The sequence below is a fragment of the Cyprinus carpio genome, chromosome A22, assembly GCF_018340385.1.
Source record: "Cyprinus carpio isolate SPL01 chromosome A22, ASM1834038v1, whole genome shotgun sequence".
Taxonomy (NCBI): domain Eukaryota; kingdom Metazoa; phylum Chordata; class Actinopteri; order Cypriniformes; family Cyprinidae; genus Cyprinus; species Cyprinus carpio.
Genome location: NC_056593.1, coordinates 15,022,906 through 15,042,053, shown reverse-complemented (window position 1 = coordinate 15,042,053; position 19,148 = coordinate 15,022,906). Strand labels below are relative to the sequence as shown.

Genomic DNA, 19,148 nt, shown 5'->3' with positions numbered 1-19,148 from the left:
ATATTATATTATATTATATTATATTATCCATTTTAATGTTAAAATTGCAGCCCATTCTATACATTTCTTGTATAAAATATAATTATTTATATATTAATATTTTAAGTTTGTGGCAGTTTATATGGGGAAGTCGTGGCCTAATGGTTAGAGAGTTTGACTCTTAACCCTAAGGTTGTGGGTTCGAGTCTCTGGCTGGCAATACCACAACTGAGGTGCCCTTGGGCAAGGCACCGAGCCCTCAACTGCTCCCTATTCACGGCAGCATAAATGGCTGCCCACTGCTCTGGGTGTGTGTTCACTGCTGTGTGTGTGCACTTTGCATGGGTTAAATGCAGAGTATGAATTCTGAGTATGGGTCACCATACTTGGCTGTATGTCAAGTCACTTTCACTTTTGTCACTTTCAAATGTAAAAAAAAAAAAAAAAAAAAAAAAAAAAAAAAAAAAAAAAAAAATATATATATATATATATATATATATATATATATATATTATATATATATATATATATATATATATATGTGTGTATTACAACTGCCTCAGGTTTACTGTATAGTCATTATTCAGTCATTGGTTTGACCTCTGGCATTTTGAGTGCTTTTGATTAAACAAATATTGGCACAATGGTTTTGGTCGTTTTGTTTAGGGGACTCTGGAACAGAATATGTACGTTGCCTCCAGTGTCCAGATGCTCACGTCCAAACCTGAGCAGCTGACGTCCCAGAACATCACCTCAGCTGCTAAGACTGTCAATAACCTGCTGTCCGCCAGCATGTTAAATAAGGTAAGAATGTACAAACAATACATTATGTTAATTTGCTTGTCTGACTTCATCGTTGTGTAGAAATGTAATAATATTGTAATAATAATGATGATATATCTTTTATACAGTCAGTTGCAGAGTCAGTGGTGGCCACCATCAGTCAGCTCATGCACACTGATGAAGACCGATACTCTGAAGACACTTACAAGGCTCTCGAGAAGTAATTACACTCCACACATACCTGTCACACACAAACACAACACACTATGTAAAGCAATTACAAATAAATATGTTTATGTTATATATATTTGTATGCAAAAGAAACAAAATGTAAAATTGAAACAAATGTTACCTTGTTTTTTTTTTTGTAAACCTTTTTTTAGTACTTTTTTCATATTTGATTTAATTTAATTTGAAAAAAAAAAAAATACAGTATATTGTATATAATATATATATATATATATATATATATATATATATATAATACTGCATACAGTATATTGTATATATTATATATTTATTTGTCCCTTTACAACATTTCCATTTAGATATATTATTTACTTAACAAAACTTCGGAAAAAAATAGATACCATGGTAAACTTCTGAACTATCTTTATTACTGAAGAAAATGACTAAGAATTGTATTATTATTATTATTATTAGACAACTATTATTGTTTTTGTTTTTAGGATGGATATGTGTTTAACTTTTCATTTTTTATAATTTCTGTAGTCTCACAGAGACTTTGGAGGATTTTGCTTTGAACATGAGTAACTCTAGTGTACTGGTGCAACCAAACCTAGCGGTGCAAAGCATCAAGTTGTCAAAGTGGACCCCAAAAGTACAATTCTACTCTACAACGGGTCAGTGCCGAAACCTCATATAAAGCTCATATAAAGTGTAATTATTATACATCTGTGATGATATCAGAAAGACATTTCTATTCTTTAATGAAACTAAGCTGCATTTAACTACTGTAGGACTGTCAAAGTATTCTCCTGAAAGAATCGGTCTGGGTGCAGACGCTGCTAACATGGCATCCTCTTCAGGACGTCCCGTTGATCTCCTGTTAAATATCAAACTGCAGAATGATTCCCAGAAAGACTAGGGTACTATTTGTGTTTCTGTTCTCATTTTGAGGGACATAGTTAATAGTCAAAGTTTTGAACACCTTATTCCTTCTTTTTTTCCCATAGGGAACAAAAATCTTGGTATTGGAGTGGTGCTTTATGAAAATGATAAGTTTTTCAACTCAAAACAATTTAATAGTGAACTCGATACCAAGAGAAGGGTGGTGTCGGCCAGCCTGTCAGACAGAAGCTTGCTTGATAACGTGGAGTTCACCATCAAGCCAGAGGTAAATGATTGTAAAATCATAGTGATTACATAAAATATAGCAGTTTCTCAGTCACTTGTGTTATTAGTCAATAGAATATCTACATATGAATTAACGTACAGTCAGTTGTTACTTCAAAATAAACCCTGGTCAAAGTGATGAGGATCAGATATGACCGGTTTGGCAACTTGGCCCAAAATATATAAATAAATAAACAAATAAATAAATAAGTATATAATAATTAATCCAAATAATGTCAGTCATGATGACATATTGACAGAATTGTATTTTTTATTATAATTTATTTATTCATATATTTATTTTTCATATATATTTATATGAATATTTTAATAAATTAATACAAACCCGAGTCCAAAAAAGTTGGGACACTGTACAAATTGTGAGTAAAAAAAGGAATGGAATAATTTACAAAGCTCATAAACGTATATTTTATTCACGATAGAATATAGATTACATATCAAATGTTGAAAGTGAGACATTTTGAAATGTCATGCCAAATATTGGCTCATATTGGATTTCATGAGAGCTACACATTTCAAAAAAGTTGGGACAGGTAGCAATAAGAGGCCGTAAAAGTTAAATGTACATATAAGGAATAGCTTCAGGACCAATTTGCAACTTATTAGGTCAATTGGCAACGTGATTGGGTATAAAAAGAGCCTCTCAGAGTGGCAGTGTCTCTCAGAAGTCAAGATGGGCAGAGGATCACCAGTTCCCCCAATACTGCGGCGAAAAATAGTGGAGCAATATCAGAAAGGAGTTTCTCAGAGAAAAATTGCAAAGAGTTTGAAGTTATCATCATCTACAGTGTATAATATCTTCCAAAGATTCAGAGAATCTGGAACAATCTCTGTGCGTAAGGGTCAAGGCTGGAAAACCATACTGGATGCCCGTGATCTTCGGGCCCTAAGACAGCACTGCATCACATACAGGAATGCTACTGTAATGGAATTCACAACATGGGCTCAGGAATACTTCCAGAAAACACTGTCGGTGAACACAAGCCACCATGCTATTCGCCGTTGCCGGCTACAACTCTATAGGTAAAAAAAGAAGCCATATCTAAACATGATCCAGAAGCGCAGGCGTTTTCTCTGGGCCAAGCCTCATTTAAAATGGACTGTGGCAAAGTGGAAAACTGTTCTGTGGTCAGATGAATCAAAATTTGAAGTTCTTTTTGGAAAACTTGGACGCCATGTCATCCGGACTAAAGAAGACAAGGACAACCCAAGTTGACATCAGCGCTCAGTTCAGAAGCCTGCATCTCTGATGGTATGGGGTTGCATGAGTGCGTGTGGCATGGGCAGCTTACACATCTGGAAAGGCACCATCAATGCTGAAAGGTATATCCAAGTTCTAGAACAACATATGCTCCCATCCAGACGTCGTCTCTTTCAGGGAAGACCTTGCATTTTCCAACATGACAATGCCAGACCACATACTGCATCGATTACAACATCATGGCTGCGTAGAAGTAGGATCCGGGTACTGAAATGGCCAGCCTGCAGTCCAGATCTTTCACCCATAGAAAAAATTTGGCGCATCATAAAGAGGAAGATGCGACAAAGAAGACCTAAGACAGTTGAGCAACTAGAAGCCTGTATTAGACAAGAATGGGACAACATTCCTATTCCTAAACTTGAGCAACTTGTCTCCTCAGTCCCCAGACATTTGCAGACTGTTATAAAAAGAAGAGGGGATGCCACACAATGGTAAACATGGCCTTGTCCCAACTTTTTTGAGATGTGTTGCTGCCATGAAATTTAAAATCAACTTATTTTTCCCTTAAAATGATGCATTTTCTCAGTTTAAACTTTTGATACAGTATGTCATCTATGTTGCATTCTGAATAAAATATTGAAATTTGAAACATCCACAACATTGCATTCTACATTAAAAAAAAATAAATAAACCTAAAAAATGAATAATTTAGTACATCAATATAATAATTGAAACAATTCAACACACATATTTAAAATCATAATTTTAATTAATTAATATGTAATAAGGAAATAATAAATTAGGAATACAAGTTAATTAGCTAACTAGTTAAAATTACTGAGTGCATTTCTATTTAAATTGTATATTTATTTTAAAGTAATAACAATTTATTATTTTTGCATTTTAAAATTTTTGTATGTTTAGTCTCATACAGTCATGGCCAAAAATATCGGCACCCTTGGTAAATATGATCAAAGACGGCTGTGAAAATTAATCTGCATTGTTAATCCTTTTGTTCTTTTATTTTAGAAATTCTCAAAAATCTAACCTTTCATTGGATAATAAGAATTTAAAATGGGGGGAAATATCATTATGAAATAAATGTTTTTCTCTAATACACACTGGCCACAATTAACGGCACCCTTTTATTCAATACTTTTTGAAACATTTATTTGCCAGTTTAACAGCTCTACATTTTCTCCTATAATGTCTGATGAGGTTAGAGAACACCTGACAAGAGATCAGAGACTATTCCTTCATCCAGAATCTCTCCAGACCCTTCAGATTCCCAGCTCCATGTTGGTGCTTCTTCTCTTCAGTTCACCACGCTCATTTTCTATAGGGTTCAGGTCAGAGGACTGGAATGGCCACAGCTGAAGCTTGGTTTTGTTCTCAGTGACCCATTTCTGTGTTGTTTGAGGTTTGTGTTTGGGTTATTGTATGGTTGGAAGATCCAAACGTGGCCCATTATAAGATTTCTAACAGAGTCAGTCACTTATAGATTTTTTTTATCTGTTGGTATTTGATAGAATCCATGATGCCATGTATCTAAACAAGATGTCCAGGACCTCCAGCAGAAATATAGGCCCACAACATCAAAAATACAGCAGTATATTTCATTGTACACATGGGGTACTTTTTATTCCTGTGTTCACCAAACCCATCTTGAGTGTTTGCTGCTAAAAAGCTATTTTTTTTAGTTTCATCTGACTATAGAAGCCATTCCCGTTTGAAGTTTCAGTCGTGTCTGATAACTGAATATGCTGGGGATTGTTTTTGGATGAGTGAGGAGAATTTTTCTTGAAACCCTCACAAACAACAACATGTGGTGATGTAGGTGCTGTTTGACAATTTTTTGCTTTTTTTAGGTTTTCTGACCCCGAGACCATTTTCTGCAATTCTCCAGCTGTGGTCCGTGTAGAGTCTTTAGCCACTCAAACTCTCCTTTTCACTGTGCATTAGGACGATATAGACACACATCCTCTTCCAGGCAGTTTCGTAACATTTTCTGTTGATTGGAAAATTTTAATTATTGCTCTGATGGTGTAAATGGGAATTTTCACTGCTCTTGCTCTTTTCTTAAAGCCACTTCACTAATTTGTGAAGCTCAATAATCTTTTGCTGCACATCAGAAATATATTCTTTGGTTTTTCTCATTCTAATGGATGATTAATGGGATTTGGGCTTTGTTTTCCCTCCTATTTATATTTCTGTGAAACAGGAATCCATGGCTGGATAATTTCATATTCATAATCACCCTGGAGTGCTTAAAATTGTGAATATGAATGGGAATATATACTTCAGAGATATTTTACTCATAAGAATTTCTAGGGATGCCAATAATTGTGTCCAACGTGTATTTGAGAAAAAACATTTCTTTCAAAATTATATTTATCCCCATTTTAAATTCTTATTATCCAATGAAAGGTTAGATTTTTGTGATTTTATTAAATAAAAGATCAAAAGGATTAACAATGCAGATTAATTTTAACAGCCTTCTTTGATCATATTTAACCAAGGGTGCCAATATTTTTGGCCATGACTGTATATATATATATTGTGTCTTTATGTTTCCAGAATACATCTGGCTCAACATCTTACGACTTTGCATGTGTGTTTTGGGACTACACTCACAGAGACTGGAGAACAGAGGGCTGCGTCAAAATACGAGATCCCAGTGGAGTGCACTGTGAATGTAACCACACCACCAACTTTGCAGTTCTTGTGGTTAGTTTAACATACATGTTTTAAAAAAGCTGCTTTAAAAGCTAGTGAGCTGCCTAGATAGGCAGCATAATTGAACATAATTTCCTATAGAAACTCACTATGTATGCAGTAAATAATGTTCCTTGCGTTAAGGGCACAGAAGACACGATTCATTTCAAGGGAATCTGCCGTTATCATGATGCTAAGCTAACTTCATTTGTTATGTCAGCTTACCTAATATAGTAGTTAGTAAAAATACACAGAGCACTTTAATGTTTGGTGTATGTAGGTGAACTGTATATATTTATTATCGAGATTTCTCTCTCTTTGTAGAGCTTTAGAGCAGACTACACTTATTCTGAAGCTTTAAACTGGATCAGCATTGTGGGATGCAGTCTGTCTATTGTGGGTTTGGTCCTCACCGCAGTTTATCAAATTAAGACCAGGTAAATGCACTGGATACACTTAAGAATAAATAGTCCATTACTGTACTGTACCATGGAAAAATAATTATGCCACTGTAAACTGTGATTTAGGGCTGCACAATTAATCAAATTTCTAATCGCAATAACAATTATGGATGCCACAATTACATAATTGTTCAAAGCAGCAATTAATCATAAGTCCACTTATGGTATTCTACATGCTTAAGATGTGTATTTTTTTTTCTTCATCCATTGTTTTTATTTAGTTTTAGTATGACATTATGATATCGTGCATATTTTCACTTTTTTCTTGTTTAAAGAAAAACCAATACAATGTATCGTTGACATTTGAGGCTTAAAGGGTTAGTTCACCCAAAATTGAAAATTAGCCCATAAATTACTCACCCTCAAGTCATCCTAGGTGTATATTACTTTCTTCTTTCAGATGAATCCATTTGGAGTTATATTAAAAATTGTCTTTGATCTTTCAAGCTGGTTAATGCCACTCAGTGGGTGTTGCAGTGCATCAGTCCAAAAGAAGTTAAATAAAAAGCACCCATCCTTTAAAAAAAAAAAAAAAAAAAAAAAAAAAAACTGTGAACAATGTCCTCTTGTAGTGAATTGATGCGTTTTTGTAACTCCCACTGATTTGTTCTGAAAGAAGAAAGACATATACACCTAGGATGACACCTAGGATGACTTGAGAGTTAGTAATTTATGGGCTAATTTTCATTTTTGGTTGAACTAACCCTTTAATATTATAGAAAAGCAAAAAAAAACGTTTTTCAGTTTGAGTGTTTTCAGCTTGTTTATTTTTACTGTATATAAATATATGGCATGCAGTTCCTTCAAACATTGGTTTAATGATATTCAAAACATAATTTAACACAAATTGTGATCATTGTAATTAATAATCGCAATTACAATTTCAAGGGAATAATCGACAATTATGATTTTTGTCATAACCGTGCAGCCCTACTTTGATTTCATACTATTGAATGAACCATACTGCAATATTAAGGGTACTTTCGTCTACTTCAAATATTACCATGGTATTACCATGCTTCACTGAGGAAAATAAGCCTTTCTTATTCATTATTTTTTTTTTCTTTGTCTTATTTTCCAGAAAAATATTGAAATATTCTTAATCATGGTAAATGTATTTAGAAACAAAACAAAACTTATTTGGTTACATAAAATATATTGAAATAATTAAAGTTCTCCATACATTATTTATTTATATTTTTAAGCATAATTCTAGCAATTTTTAGTGATATGTGTGCATAAAAAATGTATTTTGCCAATGGTATAAGATAAAATTATTATTATTATTAATAATAATAATAATAAAAATAAAATTCAAATCCATTCTGTATTCTATTTTTTTATATTATTTTATATTATCTGATATATTGGGACCACATCTATATTGGATAGCAAATCAATGAATGCTAATGTTTCATACTGTACAATATAATGTTGGGATGCTACAATTTACCTTTACAATTTAAAATGAGTTTTTAGTGTTTAATTTTTAATTTAATTTTAAATTAATTTTATTTAGTATAAAATTTTATTATTGTTCATGTGTCAAATTTATTTCACCATAAAAAGCAAATAATTATCAGCATACTGCCCAGAATTTAGTATCAGTGCATCAATTATATATATATATTTTATATTGCAACATTTATTGCAGATCATGTATTTCTATTGTATTATGTCCACCAAACTAATAGTAATTCTATAGAACTGGGCCCGTATTCACAAAACATTTAATCTTACCTCTAAGAGTTCTCCTAAATAGCAGTAAAAGTTTTTAGCTAAGAGTTTTCTCTTAAAACCTATTCACAATACTTTTACTAAGGAATAGAGAGAAGCTAAGAGTAAGGGCGGGGTTGACCTTGTTGCTATGGATGATGTCAGCGTGCTTTCTAACTATGCACACAGTGATTGGCTCATAGGGGATGGGTCTCTGTCAGAGATTTATTCATAGAAATATCGTAGAGCAAGATGTTGCCATATATAAAGGTTTAAAAATAAAAATGTGGCCACATTCAAATAAAGATTTTAAAATGCAGGCAAAGTGTCACTAATTAAACAAGTATGTGTTCAGCTAATTGTCAGCCTATTACATGTATGCTTCTCTAAAACAATAAAATAATAATCACATAAACAGCCTTTTAATTAACAGAGTAGAATAATCATGACTGATAGCAATACATGCAAACATTAGAAAAAAAAAAAAAACACTGGACAGAAGAACAGCTGTTACTTCTTGCTCAGCTGGCTAATTAAAACAAGGATATAATCAAAGGAAAATTCAGAGTTGGGATAACCACCTACTTTTATCCTTAAGATGTTTTGTGAATACAGGCCCTGGTTTGTGGAACTGTCAAAATTAAAGTGTATTTTGATTTATTTATTTTAGATTAATCCTCCTGATTATTTTTTTTCATAAACTCTACAGGAAACAGAGAAGAGCCAACTCCACTATGCTCTTAGTGAACATCTGTTTGTGCATGACCACCTATTACCTGCTCTTCATTTTTGGGATCAACAACCCGGTCAAGAGCTCAAAGGCGTCAGTTTCAGAGCAGAATGTTATTCCTTCTTCAGATTTGCAGGGGAAAGTCGATCAGGGTCCTTGTACAGCAATCACAGCTCTGTTGCAGTACTTTCTACTGTCCACATTTGCCTGGAACATCCTCTATGCGGCTCATGTGTTTTTCCTCATTAGAAATGCCCTCAACGGTCCGCCCCGAGCTTTCCGCACCATCGCCATGACAGTTGGCTGGGGTACATTTAAACAATATGGTATTAAATTGTTTATATTTAAAGCTGCAGTCCATAACATTTTTTGGTTAAAAATGATCCGAAATGAATATTTGAGCAAGTACATGACCAGCCAGTGTTCAGAACTATTGCCTTACTTTCGCCCGATTCACAACGGTAAGCTTATAATAATGTTTTCTAATTTGAGTGGTATGGGTAGGTTTCGAGCATGGCTACTAGGCTACCGCATGTAAGGATCCTGCAGGTGTCGGATCATTTATAGCCTTTTCTCACAGCAGCTAGAATAATTCATTTTATCATTCTGATGGCACTTTGTAATCCAGAAGGAATTATGGGTTTATGAAACACATGTTAATGAAATTAAATTATATTCCAGTTTCAAATGTGCATCTGATTACAGATAGCCTGGGATTACACAAGATCTGTATTTTAAAGAAAACAAGGGAACATAATTTGCTTTCCTTTTGGGTTAAAATAATTTCTTAAAATGAAATTCAAATGTTATGACAATTAGAGATTAGACTGTACAGAAACTGAAATCTCACTCTGATACACATAGTCAATAGGCAATGCTGATGTTGTAAACATTAAGAATTTGAGAATAAAGTTTAACAATAATAATAATTTGCACGGTTTGATGTGATATGAGCTAAGCGATCGTTACACTTAATCACCATTGGTAGCACAATTTATTGTAATGCTTTTTTCCTCAGTTGGTCAGAACAAACATGGCAGACTTGTTACTTACTTGTTCAGATGAAAATATAGAGTGAAAATTTTTATTTGGGCCATATCTTCCAAGACATAGGCTAGAATATGTTATTGCGAAGTACAGTAAATACCCACACTGGTGTGGTGACTGACGAACCACAACCCATGCAAGGAAGATAATTCCGCACACAGGTTTTCAAACAGAAATGGCGATACAGAGGCAAAATTTACGGACTGCAGCTTTAATTGTAAAATTCGGACTGATACTGATTTCATGTTATAGTATGTTAATATTAAAATTTTATACTATTTAGTTAAAATACTACTATAACAGTAAATAAACAATCATTTAAATATAAATGCTATATATGAATTTAGGCTTCACATTATAAAGTACAGTATGGAAATTGATATTCTTTTTGAGATAAGCTGAAGATGGCATTTAACTGTTATTATTTTTTTTCTTATTATTAAAGATTAACTTTAAGTGAGCAAAAGTAGCCCAATCTCAAGATATAAATTGAGAAAGGAACATGAGGATAGTCATATCATTTATCATAATCATTCTGAAAAATCACATTCATATACAATATGTCTAGGTCTGCCTGCTGTTATTGTCGGCATCTCACTGTCCACCACCTACAGCTTTAGGAACCCTTTAGGTTATCGACAAGAGGAGTTGTAAGTGAAAAATCGTTTTTATTGCTTTATCCACTTTATATTTCACAGCAGAAGTGAGCTATTTTCTGTGAATGTGCAAGACTTCCACTTCTTTAGCCACTAGAGTTAAATAACTTGAAGAATAATATTCAGTAAATGGAAAAAACTCTTCCCAGATAGCACACGTATGTCTGCAAGATGTCTGTTAAAGATCTTTAAAGCATCTGCTGTGTACAAACATCTGATTGATATTTTTAAGATGTCAGATTTATATTAATTCTAAATCATTAACATCTTAAAGACATTTTCTAAATGTCTATTTTTCATCTGATAGGAAATGTCCTATAGATGTATTGTCGATGAGCAAATATTCTAAAAAATATGTCTTGCAGATGTAAATGCAGTCGTCAAATAGACTCTGTGATGTACATGTGCTATCAGGGAAGTGATGTGGTTATCCCACAAAAAAATATATAACATTTTATTTGTAGTATTGGGTGCAAACAAAATATGTTTAATGTAGAACATTACTTGCACATTCCCCAGTTTTTCTCGGTCTGTATTTCTCTTCTTATTGTTGTAGTTGTTGGTTGGCGTCTCTGGACAAGGCGGGAAGGTTTGACCCGAAGCGGCCGATGTTGTGGGGTTTCTTACTCCCTCTAGCGGTCATGTTGTGTTTTAACACATCTCTGCTTGTCTACTTCTCTCAAACCATCTGCTGTGCGAATCCCAACCTCAAGAGGTACGTAACTGAACCGTGAACAAATGGTCCATGTTTCAAACAAAGTTCAATGTTAATGTAAACTGAATTGATGCTGTTAATAACATTCCTTTACTACAATATAATAAGTTTTGGTTTGAAAATAATTTGAATTCATGTGACCAGTATCTGAGGTTTAATTCTCAGAGTTGCAACATTTGCAGTTCTGTAATAGTAAATTTTTATCACTGTATTTTCTATATTATTTAAATGTTCATTTTGGTTCTTTAGCTCACGAGGGACTCCTATGAAGAAGAAGATTTTGAGTAGTTTCTCTTTGGCTGTTGTGCTCGGTTTGTCCTGGATCGTTGGTTACTTTGTGCTCATTACTCATGACAAAACACTTTACATCATTCTCAGTGTGGTCTTCTGTCTCTGCAACACAACACAGGTACATTAAAACACAATACTTATAATTATTTTTGATAAACTGACACTAAGGACTGTTTTTGATGTTCAGAAAAGATTTTTGTTAGATTTATTTAAGCTGATGTTTTAAGATATTATGTATATCTTCATCTTGCATTGATTGGTGACTGACCACTAAATTTTCTGTCCTTCAAAGGGTGTTCAGATTTTCATTTTATTCACACTGCAGTCTTTTCTAAAGACAAGGACTCGTAATAAACTGGATTCTAAGACTGAATCAAAGGGGGAGCATTAAAAAATGGACACAAAAAGAGAACAACAGACACTATCATATACAACTCTTATTATTTTATTTATTTTAATTTAAACTACTGTATTTTTGATAGAAAACCATTTGTCTGGTGACATTTATTTTAATTCAAATTAATATCAAATGCATAGTCTCATATACTCATATTGTACAAGTAAAGTTGATAGAAATTTCAGATATTACAATGCAAACAGTCCTTTAACCTTTACTTTAGTCTTTAATTTTTATTGGACTTGCTTTAGAACAAATTATGGAATTTACATTGTACTCATAAAAAAACTTTATCTGAAAATAATGAATGTGGTTTGTTTTATTTATTCTTTATTGCTCTCAAGGTTCAGGCAATGTGAAACAATACATAACAATAGTTTAAAGTAATATTTGTTATATATTAACACATGGGTAGTCATGGGTAGGTTTCACAAAAGGCAAAATGAAGATATAATCTAAAATAAACAAATCTAATCTAATCTAAGATCTAACAGTATTTTTTTAAAGTAAATCGAAACTCTGCCACAAGAAAGATACAGGAGAACAACACAGGAGTAACATGACAAACCAACCCCAAACATAGACAAGATCCTTAGCAAACCAGGTTTATAAGGAAGACAATTAAGAGAATAGTACACCAAAAAATTAAATGTATGTCATCATTTACTTACCCTCATGCTATTCCAAACCTGTATCAGTTTCTTTCTTCTGTTGAACACAAAAATAAGATACGATGAAGAATGTTGATAACCAAACAGTTGCTGGTAGCCATAGACTTACAAAAGGTTCTTCAGGATGATAAATAAAACTGTTACTGCATATTACTGCACCATTTTTGTGTAGGAGTTTAAGAAACGTCTCGGTTACGTATGGTAACCCTCATTCCCTGAAGGAGGGAATGGAGACGTCATGTTGGTGACTGATGAATTGGGATATCGATAGTCCAATCTACTTTGAGTGTAAACTAAATGAGCCAATGCACATTGGCGTGCAATTATTGCATCCAGCTGCCGGTGATCACAGCATGAGTATAAGAAGTCAGCAGGTGCAATGCATACCAGGTTTTCGCTGGGGAGCTGAGCCGGTGACCTAGCTGCTCAGCAGCCATACAGCAACCGTGGCAATGGGACGTGACATCTTACCATACGAGGGTTAGCATACGTAACTGAGACATTCCCTTTCAGTCAGTCACTCTCGACGTCGCATGGTGACTGACGAATTGGGATCCCTACCAAAGCGGCATGGGTGCTGCCACTTACATCCTTCCCGAAGGAGTTTTTGGAAGCAAATACACATATAGCATCCGTTTAGGTGTAAATGGAGGAATTGGAGGTGATTGAAACCCTCTTGGGAAGGCAGAAGTCTGCCGGGGAAACATAGGCTCTAAGGCTATACCGTGGACTATACACATCTGAATACTGCTTAGATCTAAGTATGGAACCAAGCCTTCTATGGTTCTCAATGATTCATTGTGAAGCCCCGGCGCCAGACGTTCCGTCACATCCGGCTGCCAAGGGTGATGGAGGATCTCAACAGTGTCTACAGTACGGACACTCAGGAGCAGTTTTAGCAAGCCGACACCAACCGGGGACTCTCTGTGCCACTACCCGTTTGAGGCGAGAACACAGGAGGATACCGGCTCTACACGAAGGCTCTAGAATCTAGCGAACGTGTTGGGGGTCCCCCAGCCTGCAGTTCTACAAATATCTGTCAGTGAGGTGCCACGAGCCAGCGCCCAAGAGGATGCAACACTTCTCGTTGAGTGAGCTCGCAACCTGAACACTCATAGCACACCCACATCCAAATAAACCAAATTCAATTCAACCACAATCCAATAACGCATCCTACGATAAAAAACAACACATTCAATTCAATTCAATTCAATTCAAGTTTATTTGTATAGCGCTTTTTACGATACAAATCATTACAAAGCAACTTTACAGAAAATTAAGTTTCTACAATATTTAGTAGTAGCTTATCAGTGGTGACTGTCAGTTCATGTGCATATAGCAGAAATGTTCAGAAAAATCAATAAAAAGACGTAAACAGACGATTAACACTATTAACAGCAATTATGCAATCAAACTTATAGCAAAATGTGGTAGTTCTGTATGTTGTCTCTGGGTTAGCATCATCTGAGGTCCTCTGAGGGGCTGGCATCATCTCTTCTCAGGTGTTCTGGATCCAGACTGGAGCTTGTGTAAATCCTAGTTACCACGGGATGTAAATCCCGTGGCAAAGCAGAGAAACAAATAGAGACATAATTAGCGTAGCTGCTGTTCCAGCCAAGTACAATTAATTCGTTTAACCCAAGCTAAAGAATAATAATGCACATTTGATCAGATATAACTGCAGTCCAAAATTATGAGATGCATTATTTGAATGCTTGGCCAAAGAGGTGTGTCTTTTTAATCTAGATTTAAACAGAGAGAGTGTGTCTGAGCCCCGAACATTATCAGGAAGGCTATTCCAGAGTTTTGGGAGCCAAATGCGAAAAAGCTCTACCTCCTTTAGTGGAGACTTTGCTATACTAGGTACTATCAAAAGTCCAGCGTTTTGTGACCTTAGGGAGCGTGATGGGTTGTAGCGTGGTAGAAGACTAGTTAAGTACGCAGGAGCTAAGCCATTAAGGGCCTTATAAGTAAGTAATAATATTTTGTAACTGATACGGAACTTAATAGGTAGCCAGTGCAGAGACTGTAGTATTGGGGTAATATGATCATATTTTCTTGACCTGGTAAGGACTCTAGCCGCTGCATTTTGGACTACCTGTAGCTTGTTTATTGAGGATGCAGGACAACCACCTAGCAGTGCATTACAATAGTCCAGTCTAGAGGTCATGAATGCATGAACTAGCTTTTCTGCATCAGGAACAGGTAACATGTTTCGTAGCTTGGCAATGTATTCTAAAGATGGAAGAATGCTGTTTTTGTAATATGGGAAATATGATTTTCAAAAGACAAGTTACTGTCTAATATAACACCCAGATTTTTTACAGTAGAGGAAGTAACAGTACATCCGTCTAGTTGCAAACTGTAATCTACGAGATTCTGTGTAATGTTTTCTGGTCCAATAAGTAATATCTCTGTCTTATCTGAATTTAATAGGAGAAAATTATTGGTCATCCAATCTTTTACATTTTTAACACACTCTGTTAGCTTAGATAATTTAGAAGTTTCATCTGGTCTTGTTGAGATATATAGTTGAGTATCATCAGCATAACAGTGGAAACTAATCCCGTATTTTCTAATGATATTACCAAGGGGCAACATGTATATTGAAAATAGCAGAGGACCTAGGACAGATCCTTGTGGCACTCCATAATTTACTGGTGATAAATGAGATGACTCCCCATTTAGATAAAGTGGTAGCGATCGGACAGGTAGGATCTAAACCATCTTAAAGCCTGCCCTTGGATACCTGTATAGTTTTGTAATCTATCTATGAGTATGTCGTGATCTATGGTGTCAAACGCAGCACTAAGATCAAGTAAAACTAGCAATGAGATGCAGCCTTGGTCTGATGCAAGAAGCAAGTGCATTTGTAATTTTAACAAGTGCAGTTTCTGTGCTATGATGGGGCCTGAAACCCGACCGAAATTCTTCATAGAGATCATTTTTTTGCAGGTAGGAGCACAATTGAGCAGACACAACTTTTTTCTAAAATTTTAGACATAAATGGAAGATTTGAAATGGGTCTGTAATTTGCAAGTTCACTAGGATCTAGTTGTGGTTTCTTAATAAGAGGCTTAATAACCGTCAGCTTGAATGGTTTTGGGACGTGACCTAAAGATAACGACGAGTTAATAATATTGAGAAGCAGTTTTTCTGCTACAGGTAACAACTCTTTCAGTAATTTAGTGGGTACAGGATCTAATAAACATGTTGTTGGTTTAGATGCAGTGATAAGTTTATTTAGCTCTTCCTGTCCTATAGTTGTAAAGCACTGCAGTTTATCTTTGGGTGCGATAGATAAACCTAAAGTATTAGACGCTGTAGAATCTACATTTGTTATTGTATTTCTGATGTTATTCTATTTTATCAGTGAAGAAATTCATAAAGTCATTACTATTTAACTGTGAGGGAATATTTAGATCGGGTGGCGTCTGGTTATTTGTTAATCTAGCCACTGTGCTAAATAAAAACCTTGGATTGTTTTGGTTGTTTTCTATGAGTTTGTGGATATGCTCGGCCCTGGCAGTTTTTAGAGCCTGTCTATAGCTGGACATACTGGTTTTTCCACGCAATTCTAAAAACTTCCAAGTTAGTTTTTCTCCATTTGCGCTCAAGACTACGAGTTTCTTTCTTGAGAGCGTGGGTATTACTGTTGTACCATGGCACAGTACGTTTTTTTTTACTTTTTTCAATTTGATGGGGGCAACAGCTTCTAATGTATTAGAGAAGATAGTGCCCATATTGCCAGTCATTTTGTCTAGTTCATGTGTATTTATGGGTACACAGAGCAGTTGAGATAAATCAGGCAGGTTATTGCGAATCTGTCTTTGGTGGCTGGAACAATAGTTCTGCCCGGGACGATAACGCGAAGCTATATAGTTATTATTATTAATACGCAGAATGCAAGATACAAGGAAATGGTCAGTAACATCATCACTTTGAGGTACGATATCTATGTCAGTAATATCGATTCCATGCGATATAATCAAGTCTAGCGTATGATTAAAACGATGAGTGGGCCCGGTGACATTTTGCTTTACTCCAAAAACAGTTTAATAAGTTAGTAAACGCAAGTCCTAATGCATCATTTGTATTATCAATATGAATGTTAAAATCTCCGAAAATTAGCGCTTTATCAGCGGTAACCAACAGGTCTGAGAGTAACCCTCCAAATTCTTTTAGGAATTCTGTATACGCCCCTGGTGGTCTATACACAGTAGCCAGAGCAAGAGGTATGATAGATTTCTTTTGCATATCTGACAGTGTAACATTAAGCATAAGTATTTCAAATGATTTAAACCTGTATCCTGTTTTCTGGGTAACACTAAGAATATCACTATATATTGTTGCAACACCTCCCCCACGACCAGTCTGACGGGGCTCATGTTTATAACAGTAGTTTGATGGAGTAGACTCATTTAGACCAATATAATCATTTGGTTTTAGCCAGGTTTAGCCAGGAGTACATCAAAACTATTATCTGTGATCATTTCATTTACAATAACTGCTTTGGGTGTGAGTGATCTAATGTTTATGAGCCCAAACTTTAAAAATTGTTTTTGTTCATTTATTTTACGTTTTTCTGGTTTAATCACGATAAGATTTTTTCTAGATACTACATTAAATTTATATTTTGACCTCACTATTCGGGGAACAGACACAGTCTTAATAGATTGGACAGCGCAAGTACTTCTATTTAAGTGGGTAGAACAAAAGCCATCATAGCAGTTATTTGAGAATTGGCTTACTAGTCAAATGGAGCGTAGAGTCCTGGAGATGTTGTCCGACAGCAGTCCTGCTCGGACTCTGCTGGGGTGCAGGCCATCAGCGCGAAAAAGCCTAGGTCGCTCCCAGAAAAGATTCCAATTATTAACAAAGAGCAGTTTCTGTTCTTTACACCATGACAATAACCATTCATTTAAAGCAAAAAGTCTACTGAACCTTTCGTGTCCTCGTCGATACGTGGGCAGCGGTCCTGACACGATGATCGTCGCCGCGGGCGTCGTGCTGCGAACCGTCTCGATCAGGCTCCTGAAGTCCCTCTTCAGCGTCTCCGTCTGCCGCTGCGTGGTGTCGTTAACCCCGGCGTGAAGCACGACCGCTCTGGGGCTCTCGTCGGCCTTCAGGATTGCGGGTATCTGCGCAGAAACATCGAGAACACGAGCACCAGGGAGACAGTGAGTGTGCACTTTACCTTCGGCTAACGTAGCACGGACGTGTCGGACGATGGAGTCTCCGACGATCACAGCGTCGCGTTCCGTCTCGCGGAGGGGAGAGAAGCGGTTCCGTGTGGAGATCTCGAAGACCGGAGTGGGAGAAGTCGTCGCCCGGGGCCTGGCTCACGTCCTCCGCTGCGGAGGCACCCAGGGTCCGTGGTGTCCCGGTGCCGGCGTGAAGGACATCTGGGCAGATCGCGTCCTGGGTGCACCGGGCCCGTGCAGAGAAACACACGGGGTGGGGGTGGTGGGACTGTTAGCAGCGCGCTGTATACTTACCCTGGACTTGTGACCGTCAGCCCGGGAGGTTTCCAGCGCGGCTCTCCGCTCTCTCAGCTGGGACTGCCTCTGCTCCAGGACCCGAATCTGCTTCTCCACGGCTGAACCGAATGCAGCTCGAACGTGTCGTCACCTGCACTCAAAGGTAGACAAACATCCGCCATTAAAGCAAGTAACAGTGAGTAAAGCAATTGTAATGTGTGTGAATAGAGTATTAGCGATGCACGCGGGTTTAGCGACAACCACGCTGGTGATGCTAATGGGCTATAAGCTACTAGCGGACTCGGGAAATCAAAATAAAACTAGTGATAACAAGGCGCTCTCTGATTGTTTTTTGTTGTAGAATACGATAGAGGATATATTCACACGTTATAGAAACGAAAATGATGGTGTATAAAATAGATTTCAACAATAAAAAAAAATAGAAGATAGAGAATAACGTGACGGAGCTCAAACTAGAGGCATACGACCCCTTCGATTCCCCTTCTGCCGGCCTCCGTAACAGACAAAGACCTGGTCTGAGGTCCTGAAACTTTGTGTCCAGTCAACGTAGCATCTTAATGCTCGGACGGGACAGAGCAAAGCCAGGGTCTGGGTCTGCCTTCTTCAAGGGCAGTGCTTGCAGGTTCACCACTTGGTTTTTGAAGGGTGTAGTGGGAACCTTGGTAGGCAAGGCCGGGGCCTCAGGATTACTTGGTAGTCAGCCGGCCCAAACTCTAGGCATGAGTCGTCAACCGAAAATGTGACGGGAGCGCAGACCAACTTGTCGGGTGATGTACGCAGCGGTCGCTGTGCTGTCCGTTTGCCCCAGCACGTGCTTTGAGACTTTTAAAGGCAAGTCTAGGCAATTGATGTGCCAATCCAGCTGCGGGCCCGTCCAAACCCCTGAGACTACATGCCCATTGTATGTG

At 36.6% G+C, this 19,148-nt stretch overlaps 2 protein-coding genes across 2 annotated transcripts; both read left to right on the top strand.

The window, feature by feature from the left end:
* Positions 1-545: 545 nt before the first annotated feature.
* On the top strand, positions 546-1,648 carry LOC122135025 (adhesion G-protein coupled receptor G7-like). The gene is made up of 3 exons (XM_042712471.1): positions 546-783; positions 891-982; positions 1,495-1,648. The coding sequence occupies exons 1-3, from the start codon at positions 664-666 to the stop codon at positions 1,646-1,648; spliced, it is 366 nt and encodes a 121-aa protein (XP_042568405.1). The 5' UTR covers positions 546-663.
* A 321-nt stretch (positions 1,649-1,969) lies between these two features.
* LOC109067602 (adhesion G-protein coupled receptor G7-like) lies at positions 1,970-12,092 on the top strand. The gene is made up of 8 exons (XM_042712013.1): positions 1,970-2,119; positions 5,918-6,067; positions 6,380-6,492; positions 8,942-9,270; positions 10,578-10,659; positions 11,222-11,380; positions 11,630-11,789; positions 11,964-12,092. The coding sequence occupies exons 4-8, from the start codon at positions 8,967-8,969 to the stop codon at positions 12,060-12,062; spliced, it is 804 nt and encodes a 267-aa protein (XP_042567947.1). The 5' UTR covers positions 1,970-2,119; positions 5,918-6,067; positions 6,380-6,492; positions 8,942-8,966; the 3' UTR covers positions 12,063-12,092.
* The last annotated feature ends 7,056 nt before the right edge of the window (positions 12,093-19,148 follow it).

Coding starts and splice junctions, on each gene's coding strand:
- LOC109067602 (XM_042712013.1), top strand. CDS start 8,967: ATGCTCTTAGTGAACATCTGTTTGTGCATGACCACCTATTACCTGCTC. Junction 9,271..10,577: donor CGCCATGACAGTTGGCTGGG/GTACATTTAAAC, acceptor CAATATGTCTAG/GTCTGCCTGCTGTTATTGTC. Junction 10,660..11,221: donor GGTTATCGACAAGAGGAGTT/GTAAGTGAAAAA, acceptor TTATTGTTGTAG/TTGTTGGTTGGCGTCTCTGG.
- LOC122135025 (XM_042712471.1), top strand. CDS start 664: ATGTACGTTGCCTCCAGTGTCCAGATGCTCACGTCCAAACCTGAGCAG. Junction 784..890: donor CCGCCAGCATGTTAAATAAG/GTAAGAATGTAC, acceptor TCTTTTATACAG/TCAGTTGCAGAGTCAGTGGT. Junction 983..1,494: donor ACTTACAAGGCTCTCGAGAA/GTAATTACACTC, acceptor TAATTTCTGTAG/TCTCACAGAGACTTTGGAGG.